This window comes from Callospermophilus lateralis, chromosome 10, assembly GCF_048772815.1.
Source record: "Callospermophilus lateralis isolate mCalLat2 chromosome 10, mCalLat2.hap1, whole genome shotgun sequence".
Taxonomy (NCBI): Eukaryota; Metazoa; Chordata; class Mammalia; order Rodentia; family Sciuridae; genus Callospermophilus; species Callospermophilus lateralis.
In genome coordinates, this window is record NC_135314.1 from 93,940,028 (window position 1) to 93,958,968 (window position 18,941).

An 18,941-nucleotide genomic window follows, 5' to 3' on the forward strand; every position below is an offset into this window, starting at 1 on the left:
CTAATAAGATACCCTAGAATTCTATTTTTTTTTCTTGTTTGTAATCTGATTATTTGGCAGAATATCAAACAAGCATCTCATTATTCTTACCAGGAAGAATGCAGATTCATATGCCCATTTGGTCTTCTTTTAGAGTGTAGGCTTCTTTTGGGGGGAAATAGACCCTGCATTCATAGGAAAACAATGTAGTTTAAGTACTACTATGGAAACGGTTTGAAAGCTATTTCTAGATACTTCTCTCATAAAACTTTTAGGAATTTCTTTCAGTGTTTTACCTTTATTACTTGGCATTTGTAATATTCCTAGTGATCAAATGCTATGTACAAAAACTAAGATTATATAACTACATAGCAATAAAATTCATTACAGGAAATAATAAAGTTTGTGTGTGTTATCTCTTGCATATACCTGGCAAGTATTCTTTCAAAACTCTGAAGCTGCAAAAGTCCTATGGCTCTAAGTGTTAGAAGGGCCAGTGCAAATCTGACCTCTTCCTCCTAATCCTATCTCTTTTCATTGCCCTAATATTAGAAGACTGACCTATATGGATACATGCAAAATGAAATATAACCAGAGAGCAATAACTGATCATTATCTACCAGAATATTGAGACAAGTTTAATTTTCAGAACATTTTTTTGCCTCAGTTATCCAGAGAACTACTTTGGGCTCCATTCTGCTTTCTTTGGGGGGTTTCAGTCAAAACACTGAGATCTTTTCATAGTGCCTGATTGCTTTAGTATACTCAAATTCCCATGAAATTTTAAAAACATAAAATAGGAGAAAACAGAAACACAAGTTATATATCCAAGATTCATTTATATTTATCTATTGCTCTTAGCCTATATATCTTTTGATACACTTGCATTTTCAAGGCTATTTTAAGCTTTAATCTTGAATCTTTGCATAAGTTTTAAGTGAAAAGATTAGAGAATAGTCTCTTAAAGAATTCATATAATGAAAAATTGTGGAGACAATTGGAAACTTAACATGTCGTCTAATAAGTGCATTAGTATTTTCCCCCAGTTTCTTCAGGATAGAGAATATTCTTTTTCAACAGATATTTTATGAAGAAAACGCCTGGTATGTGCATCACTTGTAGATTACAGACTTTCTAAGAATTAAAATCTACATTTAATATTTAAAGATCCTGAGGCATTTAAAGGATTCTGTAACCTCTCAAGGTCATCACTGTGAATATCAATCACTATGGTATCAAAGACACATAGTCCACAGAAGATCAGACAACAATTCTTCCATTCAATAAACATTATTATTACTTTGTATAAGGTGAAAATAAAATAGACAACAGTGAAATTTTATCAAGATTCTATCCATGGAATTTAAGATGTTTAATATTGCACTTTCCCAGAGAATAAAAAAGGAATTGGCAAAGTATGTGAAACTCTTAAAAATAGGCCATTATCAGAATTCAGGTCTCCTAGTATTCCAAAATTCAATACAAACACAAACAAGCAATTATTCTACTTAATAATTAGAACTTGGGGCTGGGGATGTGGCTCAAGCACTCGTGTCCACCAAAAACTAAAAAATAAATATTAAAAAAATTCCTCTCTCTCTCTCTCTCTCTCTCTCTCTCTCTCTCTCTCTCTCTCTCTCAAAAATAAATAAATAATTAGAACTCTAATCTGAATAATAAGCAATTGGCACCTTTTATGTCTCTACCCATTTGCATTTTTTCTACCACCTTGCCATACCAGCTTTAGCTACTTACATTTGGTTGAACCTAAAATCCAGGTAAAGTAACATAAAAGACAAAAAAAAAAAAAAAAAAAAAAAAAAAAGATCCTGCTGACTAGGTATGGTAAAGGAAGTGAAATCTGTATCTATGAAAAAAATCCCACGCCAGGAGCATCACCCTCAAATATGGAGTGTGTATTAGTGTGTATATATTTACATCTTGTGACTTATACATTCACTGATACAAATTATTGAATAAATTGATGTACTTTTTAATTTACAACTATTCTATTACAGTTAAATATGAAAGGATCAAATTCTTGGTGATTGCCTTAAAGAATGCTGTGGAGATATATGCCTGGGCTCCTAAACCATATCACAAGTTCATGGCATTTAAGGTAAGTGGGCCTGTGTTTGCTTGGTTTTCCGTTTCCTCCAGTCATCTGTTCTCCACATAAACCAATACCAATTTTACTACATATGATAAATAATAAACCTATTCTGGAACTGTAGGAACTCATAGATTTATTATTTTTAAAACTACTATGAGATGAGTCAAACTAAATTTCTTTAAATATTTATTTTTTAGTTGTAATTAGACACAATATCTTTAATTAATTCATTTATTTTTATGTGGTGCTGAGGGTCGAACCCAGGGCCTCGAATATGCTAGGGGAGCACTCTACTGCTGAGCCACAACCCCAGCCCAGTCAAACTAAATTTTATGTTTACCCTCCTTCATTTGAGATCTGCAAATCATCATCTGCAAGAGACATTTGGTACAGGATGGTTACCAGGCAAAGTATTGATTATGATGCTGTGCAATGATATCTGTTTTAAAAGCATCTAGACTGCTATCTGGTGTTTGGGCTCAAAAAGGCAGACCACTGGCAGCACTGAATCTCAAGGTTAAACTAAGTCTCCAAGTCTTACAATCATGAGCCTTTCTGGACCAAGTCTCTAAAACTCAGTTGATGCTGTCTCCCTGTTGCTATTAGACTTCCCTGAAATGAACACTGAGTGTAGTCACTCATGGAAATGACCCAGTTTTTCTGCATTTTCCCAGGGGATTCATGAGATTGAGTGGGAGTGGGATTGGAATATGTTTAGTCCCATCTGCCTCAGCTCATGAAAGGTGACCCCCAAATGCCAGAAAGACTTGTACTTGCAGGCCCCCTGATGTGTTCAGACTGCATAGCCAGTGTGACTTTATCTTCTGTTTTCTCTCTGCCTGTGTCTGTCTTTCTCAATAGCTCTTTGGCCCTTGACTTTTCTCCATTTTTATAATTACCATCTCTCTTTGGCTTTTTATTTATTCTCTCCTGCCACATATGTCATGTGGGAGCCAAAGCTGTCCCTCTTCAGGGCTGAATCACCCCACTTCTCTGTTGTTCCCTTAGTGCAAGTGGCTCATTTGTGATGTGCTCAGGAAGACAGATTGATCAGTGGAAATGGGCTCCCCTCCATAACCCCACTTTTATGGAAAGGAATTTTTGGAATGCATTAGGTTCATAATAACACTTAAGGGATGTCTCCAAAAATCTAATGTGCTGCTGCTCCTGTTGTGCCAAATTCTCTCTGTAAAAGCTTTTCAGTGGAGATCCCATTCCCATTCTGACGTTGAAGTCACTGCCATCAGGTTACTAGCCAAAGCAATGAGAGAATGCAAAATGCTCTGTTCAGCAGACCCGCCCCAGCCTGCAAGAGGGAAAAGCAAAGGCAAGAACTTGAATAGGGAGGACTAGATCTGACCTCTAGGGACAGGAGGGGAAAGCTTCCTATGCTGTGAGATGCTAGCAGAAGATGAGAGAAGAAGGGTATATTAGGTAGTAGCGATATTATCACCAGGGCAATGGTGGTTTCTCAAATCCTCCCCTAGATTGCAAGATGCAATAAAGGTAGTATGTGAGTAAGTCATAGCAAAGGAAGAGGAACACTCAACAGCTGGTTGGGGCTTTGGTCCATAGAAGCTCAGCTAGAACTTTCTAGTTAAACCTTAGTTGTCAATGCAAGTCATAAGTCTTATGATATTTCACCTCCATCCCTTTCTCTTATTGTCCAAACCTAAGTCTTAGATCTCAACACTGAGTTTAGAGAGAGCCTCTCTGATTCACACTCAGTAACTGAAGGAAAGTGGGGGCCAGAGCATGCTCACCCCAGGCTGTCTCTGAAAGGTAGCAACCACAGATGGGCCTTGCTGCCACATAGCAAAGAGAAGGGTCAGAGAGGTGGCAGGACCTTCTCCAGAGAGCAAAGGCCAGAAGTAAACAGAACAGCAGCACCCAGACACCAAGTTTTAAAGATAGAATGACACTATAAACATAGCTGTAAACCACCTTCTCTGCTGTAAACCTTGCACTGCCCTGAGGACCAGAGATGGGGAAAGGAGGCAAAAAGGGCTGATAGACCCTTCCTCCTGGAGCTAGAATATGAATAGACCTACCAAAGAGAAATATCCTGGCTTTTCAACTTTTCAGAAATTAACTTAGTGGCTAAATATTATTCAGATAATGTCTTTAAATGATGTGGATACTTACAGGGTGATTTTTAAAGTCTTTTTCAGATCTTCAGCACAAGCCCCTGCTAGTTGATCTCACTGTAGAAGAAGGTCAAAGATTAAAGGTTATTTTTGGCTCCCACACCGGTTTCCATGTAATTGATGTTGATTCAGGAAACTCTTATGATATCTACATACCATCTCATGTAAGTTTCCCAAAGCAGACTATAAAGGGCCTTCTGCATGCAAAAGATTTGTTTTGCACATTTTTAGAAGTCATGCTACCCTTACTAATCAGTAAAGCAGATGGACTTCGGGCCTTCACCAGGAAGACAGAATGCTTTTAACCCAACTTTTCAATTCTGCAGCTATTTCAGTGAAATTGGCACATGGGCATTAAAATAGGTTGGAAGTCAAAATCTAGAGCTTGTATGTATAATCATATTAGTATTATTATGAAATAATTATTATAATGTAATCATATTCTTATTACTGTTTTATTATACTATATATTATATCTATCTATCTATATAATAATATATTATATTTAAGTTTTTATAGGTGCTCCACATCTGGGATTATGGGACAAAATAGGTTAATAAGTAAAACATATAAATTTAGCTAATTTTTATTACTTTCTAAAACAGAGTAACATATAAAGAGATTATGTGACATTAATCTACATATTGTTTCTTTGGACTTTATTAAAATGTATTTTAATTTTTCCTTCAGGGCATGGATAAGTTTCCATATTCAGTTTTGAATGGAAATTGTGTCATATTGTGTGGGAGAAAAACAATGATCAGATACTAATTTCCTGGAGAAAATCCCTTTTCAGCTAGTTTTAGTTCCTCTCTACACTATACTGCCTCTAGCAGCAGACTCAGCCCCTTGCCTTTATCTGAATGGGCTTTGCAGATGGACATGTTAGACAGCTTCTGCAACCTTCAGCTTGCCCGTCTGTCAATGGGAATGCCAGAACCTACCCCATAGGGTTATCAGCATTAAATTAAAAAATGGATATAACATTCATTCAAATTTGTAGTTCTTTTTTTAAAAAAAATATTTTTAGTAGTAGATGGACACAATACCTTGATTTTTTTTTTTTTTATTTATTTTATGTGGTGCTGAGGATGGAACCCAGTGCCTCACATGTGCTAGGCAAGTGCTCTACCACTGAGCCATAACCCCACCTTGTAGTTCTTCTTCTTAACAATATAATATCCCAATTACTGTGCTGATATGCTGCCTAAAACATGACTCCTAGAGGGAACTGCTGCACAGATTCACTCTCTAGAACTGTGCAGTATAAATTGTGCATCCTGTGTGTGATCCTCAGGTGACACACAGAAGACACTGTCAGGAGAGTCTGAGGTCTTTTCTGTTGCTGATGGTATGTGAAGAGTTTGGAGACTCTAAAGAAGCACAGTCACAGAAAAAGATTGTTTTAGTGCATTGTTGTACACATGCACGCACACACACTAGTCATTCATTGCTGCATTACGGCTCTTCACACCTGTGTGCATGTGCACATAGAGCTCACACTCAGGCTCTCTGTGAGGGCATCACTGTGCTTGTTCCTGATCCCAACGTTCTTATCCATCTATCCATCAAGCACATACTGGGCTGCTGCGACATCCTCAACCAGGGATCATAGCAGCACCACATCTTCTAGGACAGGTCAGTTGACACTTATTTCAATTGTATAGTTTTTTTTTTTTAATTAGTGGTAATTCTAATTTTTTTTCTAAACGAACCATTAATTTAGATTATTTTGGTATTTCAGCACCCAGATAAACAATCTGAGTCATGTACTCATAGCCTGCATGTTGGGGACCGTCTTAGCCCCATTACAGCTGCCTCATCTCATTCAGCTGCCTTGCTTTCTCCTCATCTTTTTGGGAAGCAATTGTTCTAACAGAAAAAACATGAATTTCAATACCAGAAACTGATATGCTCAAATGTCAGTTCTCCCACCAAATACTAGCACAGCTTTGGTCAAGTTACCTAACCTTTCTGAGATACAGTCTCCTTATCTGTGAACAAAGATAACTCCCATGGGGATCTGTTCTAAGAGCCAGAGATCATATACGTAAAGGGTGTCTCACAAACACTAGGCACCCCATCAATACTGTGTTGTTGCTTTTAGGAACAAGTAAATTTGATTTGTTATCTAGCAACTAAGTTTATATTTATCAGGACATCTGACAGATCCATGATTAAATTAAGCAAAAAAAAATCCTAGAGTGAAAGTTTCCATAAAAGCTTCTTTAAATTGCAAGAGATGAAAATCAAGGTATTGTCTTATTTTCAAAAAGAATAATGGTGGCTTTTCTTTGTCTTTCAGATTCAGGGCAATATCACTCCTCATGCTATCGTCATCTTGCCTAAAACAGATGGGATGGAAATGCTTGTTTGCTATGAGGATGAGGGGGTGTATGTGAACACCTATGGCCGGATAACTAAGGATGTGGTGCTCCAATGGGGAGAAATGCCCACGTCTGTGGGTAGGTTAACCATTCCTTATCTCCTTCAGCAGTTACACCCCCCAAATGAAACGAAAGTCAAGAAATGTGAAACAACCATTTGAGTCCACAAAAAAAAAAAAAAAAAAAAAAATCTGTGAATAATACTTGTAAGACTTTGTCTGTTTATCTCAAGTCGTTTGTCATTTATGTGGTTAAGATGTGAACAGATGCTGTGAGTTATTGCCCATCTAATGTTTTTAATGCAGTTTTGGAAATTCCTTTTGACAGCCTACATTCATTCCAATCAGATAATGGGCTGGGGCGAGAAAGCTATTGAGATCCGGTCAGTGGAAACAGGACATTTGGATGGAGTATTTATGCATAAGCGAGCTCAAAGGTTAAAGTTTCTATGTGAAAGAAATGATAAGGTAAATCCGTTTCAACATTTGCATTAGTGTTTGCATTTTAAGAGACCACCAGGTACCTGTGAAACCTTCATTCTCCTTTATACTGATCCGAATCACCTCTGTGTTAAACAATCAGTAGTATCTTGAAATGGCATTAACTGGTTTGACTCATGTGAACACTCAAGATATATTACTCACATATCAAAACAAACATCTAGAAATTTCTGGTAAGCTCTTATATAACTTCTATGGCCTGCGGGCCTTCTGACAACTCAACAGACACCCCCAGATTCTCCTACGCACTTAGAGCAGTCGGCCCATCATCTTCATCTCCCAGTGGATCAGCTTCACAATTCCCCTCTTAGACTCTTCCCAAAGTCACTATCAAAACCTAACTCTACTCTTATATTCACCCTTAAGTGTAAAACATTTGACATGTATAAATATGAACTTTTGAAAGTTGCCACCCATTCTTTAAGAAATGCACAATCACAAATTCAACTAGTGCCATGTCCTGTGTCATTCCAGCCATGTCTCTTCTGAAATGTCATAGGGGGACTGTTCTCCAGTGGAATTGGCTGTGTCCATGCAGCATGATCAGTCGCTTCTGAGGGGTATCCTGCTCCAGTGCTTCTTCTACCGTGCCCTCCCTGTAGAGTAACCCAGTTTTTAGTAGCTCAGCTGTATTTGCATTTGTAAATCCCACCTTTGTGGCCAAGGCCAATAAAGAGATGCTGCCCCCATGCAGCAGGCATAAACACCTCTAGGAAAGAATGGGACAGGTTGGGCTGCTGTATACCTCTTCATTCACCCTGGGGTTCCCCATTGGCCAGGCTGGTCTTTGTCCAGCCCTGGTGGAATGGGCCTAGACTACATCCCACCCTGGCCAACTTCCCTGACCTGGTGTGGTCTGGGTGGACAACAGCTATGGGTGGCAAGGATGTACCAGAGACTGAGGAGTATTATTAAAAAAAAAAAAAAAAAACAGAGCTAACCTAGTAAGATTCCAACAGCTACCCAGTCTCTGGGATCACAGGATGAGGAGTGATCTGGGTATGAACACCCACACTCTGGTTCACTGATGACCCACTCTAGCAGGCCTATTTCAAGCCAGGCCCACACCATTAAAAGAGGGCTGGACCACACCAGTGTCTAGACCTGAGGTTGAGAGCCCAGGACACACAGCCTAGAGAGAACAGCAGCCCTTTCCTTCCCTCATTATGGCCTTCCATGGGTTCTCTCTGTCCTTACCCATTTTGATTCAGTGACCCTAAGGGTAGCTTTACTTTCATATGTAGCATTAACTGAATGAAAAGCATTTCCACAGACTTCTTAAGAAGTTGTTGGGAGAGAACATTCTTCTGAAGAAGTCATGGAAATGAAGTAGCAGAGACTTTATACTAGTGATAAAAGCAAAATAAATGCCTTGGACCAAAGTTAGGTGTTGGCTGATGAAGGGCTACGCCACAGCCCCAAATCCTATTTTCCAAGGGCAGTGGTTCATTTACATTCAGCTCAAGCAAGCAGTAACCCGAATTTTGCTCACTTCTCTCAGTCATTTGATAAAATGATTTAACAGGCTCAGACCTAATGGACTGTGGTTCTACTTATTAATGCCATTATCTGCTCTGGCCACAAATATGCCAGCATCAGCAGAGAAGCTAAGTGTTAACTCCCGAAATGCCACAGTAAAGAAGCATTAAACACTTGACTGTGTTTGACAACAGCCATTGGAAATTGCTTGATTTGAGATTTTAAAAATTGGAAATGGAAGTTATATAATAGTAGACCCAAAGTTTGCCTCATGACTTTGGGAATTTGAAAGGATCCTCTTCCACCTTAAAGTCTGCCTTCATGTCATTTATGAGGGAGAGAAGGGGAGCCTCTGTGCCTTTCTGAAAATCATCAAAGGACCTGTTGTGTCCCAGGCCAGAAGTCAGGACTTTTATCCTAGCAGGAAACTCTCTTTTAAAATGTGAGCATTCCAAAAGATGTCACAATGTCATCCAGCCCCTGCAGCGTCCCTGGAGGCCAATACCGTAATAGTAGTTGATATCAAACCAGAGTAATAAAGGCAGGTGTGTTTACATAGGCTGCACTGTCTCAGAAGGCACTTTATAAGCACTAGCCATTGAGTCTTAAGAGCTGACACATGGCAGGGATAGGACATGTGAGAGGAAATGGATGGACGGTTGAAGAAAAGAGGGGAAAAAAACATGCAGTTGAACTAACTTGTTTTTAATTTCAAACAGGTATTTTTTGCATCCGTGCGATCTGGAGGAAGTAGCCAAGTGTTTTTCATGACCCTCAACAGAAATTCCATGATGAACTGGTAACAGAAGAGCACTTGGCACTTATCTTCATGGCGTTATTTCTAATGTAAAAGAACATAACTCATGTGGACTTATGCCAGTCTAGAGGCAGAATCAGAAGGCTTGGTCGAACATACCACTTTCCCCTTTTCCTCTCCCTCCACCCCTCCCGATACAGTCCATCTTTCAGTGTTGCAGCCCGGTTGAGAAGGAGAGAAAAAGGTGGCAGGAATGTCCAGGAGATCCCCAAGGATGCTGCGTTGTCCGTGGACAAAGATGGACCATGTGCCCTTCGGAGTTAGGGATAGAAACAGATATTGTGTGCTCTTCTGAGTAAGCTGTGTTATGGTGGCTTTTGAGGTTTTTTTTTTTTTTTTTTTTACCTTTTTTCTTTACTCCCTTACTTTGTAAGAATGGGGAGAGAATGCTCACTGAGAAAATGAGTCTGTTTTTAATTGTCTGCCTGCTAGCTTTAAGTATACAGTATGTTGTAAAATTTCCAATTTCCAATGGTGAGAGACAGCACAATAAATGTACTTTATCTCCTTTCACTGAAGGCCATCACTGCATAGTGGGGTGATTTAAGAACTCTCTTGCCTTCACCAACCCAAAAGGTTGCTTTTTGATAGCAACTGGCTAATGAGTTTTTAAAAGAGAAGAAAAAAAATACTAGTTTTCCCCTCTTTTGGGAAATAGCTTTTAAATGGCTAAACTACTAGCCTTAGTCTAATAAAATCAACTACCACTTTTGTGAGTCTGACAGGTCATATTTTTATATGGCCCTTTATAGAATGGAGCGTGTTGAATGGGATAGAAATGCCATTGAACAAGTTGGCCTGGCCACTGAGGTGGGGCTGCAATGCACCCTTCCCTCAGCTATTATGCAACAGATCAGGGCAAAAGGGGACAACAGACGGAGTCAGACAGAAAGAGCCTCTGGGAAACAAGCTTATATACGTGTATATGTACACACACATACACACACACACACACACACACACACACGTTGTTTTTTAAATGCACAAAGCGTCCCAGTAAGAGGTCACTTATTTGGGGCTTCATTTGGACTGAGACTTTGTTTTTGTGGGAATTGGGGAGTGGGTGACATCCAGGCTCTGGACATTCCCAGCTCTCTCCTGAGGGTGCCACTTTCTCAAGATGAAAACTGTGACTGAAAAAAAAAAATCAATAATAAATGTTTCTGAGCTGCCAGTGTTCTCCTTTGGTAGGTGAGAGAAGGGAGTAGACTCCTAAGCCTGCCGCAGACAACAGCGGGCATCGTTGGCTCAGATTTTAATGAACTTGAAAGCAAGGCTTTGGCCAAAATTCTGAGACCCTAATCACTTTACCTTCCTCCAAATTACCCAACATACGGTAAACAACATTTGTGCAGAGATATGTATGTATTTAGTTCAGGTTGACTTGTGTCCTTATAAACTCTTACTCAAATGATTTGAACTTTTACGTGACTGTCTGGGATTTTTTTTCCAAAGCTACAAGCATGGCCTCCTGTGGTATCGAGGTGTTGCAAAAAACGATATCTGTGTTGCGCTTCCTGTTTTAACCTACCTCGTTTTGTTTGTTTTTGTTTCACTGTTCATCACAGCAGTGTTATCTCCAGGAGACATATAGAGAGCTCAACTGGCAATCTCAGGAGTATTGACTATTTTAAAAACGAAACAGTAGTTGACCAAATTGTTCTTTAAAAATTGGGGGACAGGGGGAGGGGGTCCAATGACAAAAACTAATATGGCTTGTTTTGGGAGAAAGCAATTACTGTGAATGGATCCAAAGAAAAATCTGTGATCCTACTGATTTTGCCTAAATACATGAGCAGCTGATGTACTATTAATGAGAACGAAATACATTAGAAAACTGGTACCATTTCAATCCTATGGTTTGGGGCAAGGGGGGAAGGGAGGGGAAATAATCTGATTTCCAGACCAGTTGATTATACCCCCGTGCCAAAGGTGGTTGTCATTTGCATTTATTTTAAGCATTTAGCACACAGGAATGCAACTGAGGATCATCTTCAGGCAATCACAAGAGGTCCTCATCGTGGTCCCTTTAGTTCACAAAATCAATGAATTGCTCCCGTTCTCATTTTTACTATTGTGATTATGCTGCCGAACAACACTGTCTTCACAAATTCCATGCAACAAATTCAGCAATAACTTTTTGGACTGAACTTAACAACTACTGTAATTGGATGCCGATGTGGACAAAATGCTTTGATCTGGTCTCATCCCCAATGTGATTGCCACCAGCTCTTTATATTGCTGCTGTGGTATTTTAAACCAGAGCTTCTTTAAATTATGTTGCAAACTGATCTTTGTTTTTATGTTTTGTTTTGTTTTGATTTCTAAGTGATGAGTTCGAAAACACACAGCTTTAAATGATTTTTTTATTGTGGATTTTGGGTACAGTTAAGAAATAAAAGGGAATCATTGTGTTTAAACATAAGGTAGTTTGTGAATGTATTTTTTAAAATCTAGATTCATTGAAACAAAAAAAAAAAAACATAAGAAAACAATATTAATGCAGTCTTGTTTACAGTATGTACAGTGACATGACATAGAACATGAGCTTTTCTGGTGCCAACAACAATAAAACACAAACGTTAAACATCAAGCCATGCCTTTTATATTTTTGTACAAATATCTTACATTGAGTATAAGGCAAAATCAAATTTAAAAGGGACGCCCACAAATCTCCTTAAAACATAGTTCTGGAATTCCTTGAAAGTTTTGTCTTCAAAAAAAGATATTTCCCTATCAGGACAGGGCCCAGCCCTGACACATCCAGGCCTCGCTCATGCAAATTTTATCAGAATTATGTCCTTGTGGCTCATACCATTCCCAAGTTTTTGATTTGCTTTATTTTGGAGGGAGGGACGGGTGTTCTCTTCATTCATTTTAATAGCATCTTAATAAAAATGTCTTTAATTTTGATCTTCATGAAGAACTAGAAATTGGCTCATTTTTTTTCTACAAAATTGGAGAATTGAACTCTCCCTCCCCAAAGTAAGCTTAACTAGATCTCTCTCTCTTCTTCACTGAATTGATCATTATACAGCAAGATAATCATCCAGCAAAATCCACCAAGCCTGCCCACACCATAGTCTTGGTCCAAGGTCTGGCAGGTGATCCTCGTTTCTGGTTGCTGGTCAGGGGACTTGTTGCATGGGTTCCTGCATCCAGTGGGTAGTAGAAATGGATGAGCTATAAGGCCCCTTCGTAATGGGAGTCAGTCGTCTCCACGACAGTTTCATTCAGATGTTTGTCAGTGCACACAATGTAGAGGAAGACAACTTGTACTACACTGCACATAAAATCTAATGACTGTTTGGATAGATCTCATTATTTTTTTGGAGACTCAAATAATGCTTCAAGAAGACCCAGAGCTATTCACTTACTGGACAGGGTAGATTAAGGCATGGGTAAAATCTCTCGAGGCCACTTGGACAGGAGCTCCATTTTTCTAACACTTTTGACATCACTTTCTAAGCTGCATTCCTAACACACCTTGCGTCAAGAACACATTTATTAAAAGCATCCTAATATCTGGTTGTCACGAACTACTAACAGTTTTCTGTCTGCTCTTGTGACTCATTGGTAATTGGTGTCTCTGGTCCCTCCTGTGCTATAGATTAGAAAGAGGTGTGGTATTAAGACTGGAGCCATTTTGGTATTATGTGTTGCCCAAGGAGGAAGGGCTCAAGTCTGACCTCCCGTTCCAAGAAGTTAAAAAAAAAAAAAAAAATGCTAACCCTACTACTATGTGTACCAGGTCCCGTCACTGTATCCTTGAAAAGTGGAAGAGCTCTTTGTGTTAGTAGTGTGTGCTGTCTTTGAAAGTCTCACTTGCATTTGTGCTGGTTGCTTTGAGATGTAAGATGTGCTGCATTATTTTTAAGAAGGAATATGCAGTTATTGGTCAAAGCTTAATCTTAACCTATAGCAGGAAAACCTGAGAAAAATCCACAATATGCTGATAGCAATTCTGAATCACCCTACCATGCACCTTTCCATGCAAACCATCTGCTACTATGTTCTGACAATTTCAACAATTTGTATAAATTGTTAGCTACTTTTTAGTTCACTCCTCAAATATTTAAATCAAACCAAATCAAACAAAGCATAACCAACCAATCAATCAAGCAAAAACTGGTTTCTCCTGAGACTACATAGTACAACATAAAATCTAAAATCCAAGATTCAAAATTTGATTTACTTTACTTGTCAATATTGTCTCATAAATGCTTCTGTACTTTTGCCTTGTTCAACATAGCAATATCAGGAACTCCAAAATGAGCTGTCTTACATGAGTCTAAAATAAAATGGTTATAAATCGATCTTTTTTCGGGAGTCTCAACAAAGAAGAGAACCTCTTGAGAACTGCACATTTAAAACTGAAAATCTATACATTTTTACCAAATATTTTCTAATACTGTTTTGATTTCCATGATGTATCTTTGTTCTGATAATTTTTCCATAGACATCTAGAATATTCAACAATTTGCAAAGCATTAAACAGTGTGAGATCATAACCTGTGCTTTGAAATTTATTCTCCTAGATGTACCATTCCATGAAGGGCCAGACTGCACCAAATAAAAATCTCCAAATGAATATTTCTTAACAAAAATCCCTGGATAACATTTGAGCTATTTTAAATCCAGATCAAAATCTTGGACTCTATATCTGTGTTGCCAAACATTTTGGATAAAAACTAGAAAATACTGAAAAACTAGAAATAAAAATGTCCTAAAGTTTCCAGATTTTTGGCTTTGGGTAGTTCTCAAGCGAACTCACTCTTGGCATAAGTGGGTTTGGTTTTAATAGTTTATTTTTATCAGCATCAAGTTACATTGCATTATTGAAGCCAAGCAAATGCGGGTGGAAAGGTGAGTTTTCATTTCTAGCAATGGATCATTATTTGTATATAGCAAATATCCATGTCCCAATTGCCCATTACCATTCTCTCTTCCCTTGGGGCAAATGTTAAGGAATAGTAATACATACCACGGCTTAGGAAAGCCCAGGCATTACCCGGAATCAGAATTTCAAATGTTAGGTGGCAGCATGGAAAAATAGAGATGACAGACAGGGAGAACTTTTAAAATGAATGTTGTAAAACTGTTTTTGTGCATTCAGTTGTCTTACTTTTAATGTTAGCGTAACTGTAGAAAGATGCTAAATTTATAATATTAGAATGGAAAACTCATTTTGCTGTGCCAGTGATTAGTTATATCTTTTCAATCTCCAGGTTTCAAAAGTGTTTTAAATTGTCAAAAACCACTGAGATTAAATATTGTCATACCTATGTATCTTCCTGGCATATTTTCTAATCTGAAATTTTTAGTTATTTTCCAGTGTTTTTTCCCACTGCATACAAAAATTCTTCAGGATGTACTTTACACAGCTGTTCCAAGCAGTAGCTAGAAATGCTTTTGTAAGTTCTAGGCCAAGGCTTTGTCATACCCATGTCCTCGAATATATTATTTTAATCTATCTCTATCAAAATATAAATACTGAAACATTAATAATAGTAGGAAACCTTTGTTCTTGAAGATTTCAGTGTCCATTTAGACAATTCTACAAAGATCCTGGCTTCTTAATTTTCTTATCTTGTCCAATGAATTTATCATTATTGATTACTAATTAAGTGATAGTGAGCAGCTCTTCCTATTGGCTCCAGGTATGTCCTATCCAAACTCTCAAAATAAAGGCCATTATCTTGTGATATCCTTCTGTCTCTTGCATCAACAATATTTCCTATTTTCCTGCAAGACTTTACTGCACTCATGCTGTGGTCTCTCCTGTGTTATAAACACCCCTCTCCTCTAATTCACCCATCTTACTTGTCTGCACCCCTTGACAAAAAAACAACAACAACAACAACAAAAAAAAAAAAAAAACTCCCTAGGAAGAATTGTGCATGCTCACTGTCTAAATTTGACCCCTTCCTTGGTCTTTTGAACAACTCAAATCAGTCTTTCATTGCCACTGCAGTAGCTTTTGCTAAGGACACCAGTGATCTCCCACACAGTCAAATGCAGTGGTCAAATTGACTGACTTCATGCTGCTTAATTTATTTGTGGTCTTTGACACAATGAATAATTACTTCCTTCTTGAAATACTTTCTTGGCCCGAGGACATCCTTCTTAAGTTCCCTTACCACTCTTCAGTGGATTCTTGGCACAACCCAATACTAGATATGCCATCTTTTTCAGTCTTGGGACTTTCAAAAAACATATGCACTGACAAAACCCATTTTTATCTCCAGCCCCAGGTTAGACATAAAAGAATGCCCGGATTTATGTCTAACTTCCTAGTTAGCATCTTCATTTGGATGTTTAACAGCATCTCAAAGTTGACATGTCCAAAACTAAGAATTTGCTCCTATCCATCAATATATAGCCCCTACAATCTTCCCTGTGTTAGCAAATGGCTTCTCCATTTGTCCACTCCATAAAATCTTATTTAACCCTTACATTTTATCTTTCATATATCATACCTAATCCATTTTTTAAAAATATTTTTTAGTTGTAGTTGGACACAAAACCTTTAGTATATTTATTTTTATGTGGTGCTGAGGATTCAACCCAGGACCTTGCAGGTGCTAGGCAAGCACTCTACCATTGAGCCCCAACCCCAGCCCACCTATTCCATTTTGTAAAAATCAGTTTTTCTTAGCTTCAGAATGTATTCATAGTCCAGTCTGAGTCCAAGTCACTTCTTGTCTGACATCGTGCTTTTAAAACATAGGCCAAGGTGCGTCCACTATTGGCCAAGTCCCTCAATACTGCCCCATCTTCTCCACAACATTATCTTCCTCCCAGGGCTGATAAGGTCATAGAGGTAATCTGCCATATCTTTTGTACCTCCCTATCCACATCCACCACTCCACCTGACTTAGGGTCTATGCCCTTGTTGCCATCCAGTCTGGAAATCTCTTCCGTTCACATGTCTGTATGACTTGCTCCTTCCTTTCCTTCAGGTCTGTGCACAAATATTGCTTTCCTCTCAGAGACCTAAATAAAATCACCTCCAGCCACCACCACACCAGTGATTTTCTGCTTCACTACCTCTCTGGCTATCTCCAGTACTTTAAAGAATCCCTGACAAGTAGCAGTCACTCAGTAAGTATCTGTTGGATGAAAAAATAAATAAAAATTTTAAATGTCATTTTGGGATTTAAAAGCTATTTAATTTCAATGTTAAACAACAACAACAACAAAAAAACTGTCTCCAAAAATTTATCAGAAAAGTGTTTTCTTTCATGTAGAAAATAGAAAACCCTCTAGACTTTCTTTCCTGTGAGGCCACTGTAGATGGAAGGCACCTGACTCTGACCCCGTCTGTACTTTGTAGCTCCATGAATCATCTTTACAGACCAAGTGGCAGGGTTGGAAGAGAGGCTGTTATGTAGAACCTGGAGAAAAGAGGCATTTCAAAACCCTTAGATGTATACAGATAATGATCCATTTTAAGCTATTGTCATTGCACTAAGTGCAGTTTTGGGATGTGGGGAGATTCTGAATTTTTTTTTCTGATCTAAATGTTTAAAAACCACAACAATTTTCCCCCAAAAAGAAGTAGTAAACAACAGTAAAATTATTCCTCCTCAAAAAAGGCCTAATGACATTTTGGGTCTTAATCTTCCAAGTGACCATGGTTCTCAGGCCTCTCTGGGTGGCCTCTAACATCTGTATATATTCAGCTTCACTGAATGTTGTTGCATGAAGTTTCATTGTAGGAAATTGACACATGCCTTCTGATGAATTAATTTATTGTTTCACTCAGTCTTGTAAAGGGCACACCTTGTAGTTTCAATTTGTTCAATCATGTATTTTCCTGCTCATTTAATAAAAGAAATATTTTAAAAAATAAAGAAAGAAGATAGTGAAATGATGTAATATGAAGCAGTATATGATAGTGAAAGAATTTTTTTTGTTCCTCTATTATTTTCTGTGTCTTTTCACAAATCTGTTGAGATGAAGGATAATATATAATTCCTTCTAAAAAGCCAAGGTCAAGGTCTTAATCAATCTTTTCCAGGACCAAAACCATTTTGTGGTTTCATGGTGCTTAGTTGCACATTCCTGAAATCTTTTAAGGCATTAGTCCCAGGTGTAGATGGAAAATGTGAAACAGATGCTAAGAAGTGCACAAAGTGTCAGTGACAGTCCTTGTGGATTATCACTCAAGTTGTTACAATACAATAAATGTTTTCAAAATGAGTTCTCAATAATTTACATGAAAAGAGTATTTTAGAGTGTTGGTTTTCTTTTTCATTGTATTTCACCAGCTTGAACACATATTTTTGTAGTTTCATAAGCAACCATGTCCATGTTTTGTGACAGTAACAACTTGATATACGGTCATTGCCTGCAAAAAAAAAAAAAAAATCATGGTTTCCAGAATTCAAAGTTAACTTGCCAAGTGATGGCAGAAGTACCAAGAGCAGCAACACCATGGTCTGAAACATTTTTCAGCCCTGCATCTGGTTTCATGATTCCAGATTATCTTTTATTTTAAATCATTCAATAAAAGAGGGATTTAGAGCTAGAAGCCATCACTCATGCAGAAAAAAAAAACAGAATAACTATTCACGATTGGACACCAATCAATCAGTGCAGGCCAAAGTCATCACCAGTCAAGGCAAAATAACCACAAAGCACAACACTGTGAGCTATCAAGCTCGCCAGAAATGAACTTATGCTACTGTAAAGATGCATTTGAGCCCTGGGTTCTGGCCCCAGCACCACCACCACCTCCCCAAATAAACAGGCATTTGAGAGCTGACTGTGATAAGCAGTAGCTGTCAGTAGCTGTTCATTTTATTAAATGTTCTGGTTTGGCAAAATTAAAAGTTGGAAGCCTTTTTGTTGATCTCTACAAGATCTGGGGTTGGGTGGGGGAGGTGTCAGTTATGTTTTTTAAATTTTCCTAACCAATGGGGCAGGGGATGTGGCAACTGTTGTAGACTACTTGTAAAGTTCTAGACATTTCTTCAATATCAAAATATACTGCCCATGTCCAAAATCAATGGGGTAAATATAAATATAAAAAAATCAACAGCATCACCCAGTACTCTACTGGTGTCCAAGATTTAGGCTTATGTTGTTGGCTTCCACAAAGTAAGTGGTAACTAACCTCATGTGGCATTCCAGAAACTTCTACAGGCTGTAGTGCCAACCTAGAGGGGGCATGCTGTGAGACATAAGACGCCACAAAGCTCAAAATTTATCAGCTAACTGCATCCGGGTCATCTTATTAGCCCAAGAAAGACTGGCTCCCAATATTTTAAATTATAATTAGTTCCCATCACAACTACTTCAGCAATTTAAAAGCAAGAGAAAGTTCAGTGACACTTTTCAGTGAAACTCAAAATATTTTTAAAAGCCACATTCATTTGAAAAACAATGCTTCTACATGAGTCACTTATCTACAAACAATGCCTCATCTACACGGTGATTGCTGGACCCCTTACTATATATAACTCTGAAACTCCCAGCCCCGTTGAGGTTCTAACCCAGAGTTTGGAAAATAAA

At 38.2% G+C, this 18,941-nt stretch overlaps 1 protein-coding gene across 8 annotated transcripts in view; it reads left to right on the forward strand.

Annotated features, from left to right (window-relative positions):
• Tnik (TRAF2 and NCK interacting kinase) overlaps positions 1-9,731 on the forward strand; it is a 374,517-nt gene extending 364,786 nt beyond the window's left edge. For all 8 annotated transcript variants that reach the window (XM_076867736.2, XM_076867738.2, XM_076867743.2 and 5 more), the window contains 5 exons: positions 1,998-2,098; positions 4,254-4,403; positions 6,545-6,704; positions 6,954-7,093; positions 9,325-9,731. In XM_076867736.2, coding sequence (XP_076723851.1) covers positions 1,998-2,098; positions 4,254-4,403; positions 6,545-6,704; positions 6,954-7,093; positions 9,325-9,408 — 635 coding nt within the window. In that variant the 3' untranslated portion in view covers positions 9,409-9,731. The remainder of the gene's footprint in view (positions 1-1,997; positions 2,099-4,253; positions 4,404-6,544; positions 6,705-6,953; positions 7,094-9,324) is intronic.
• Positions 9,732-18,941: the final 9,210 nt, after the last annotated feature.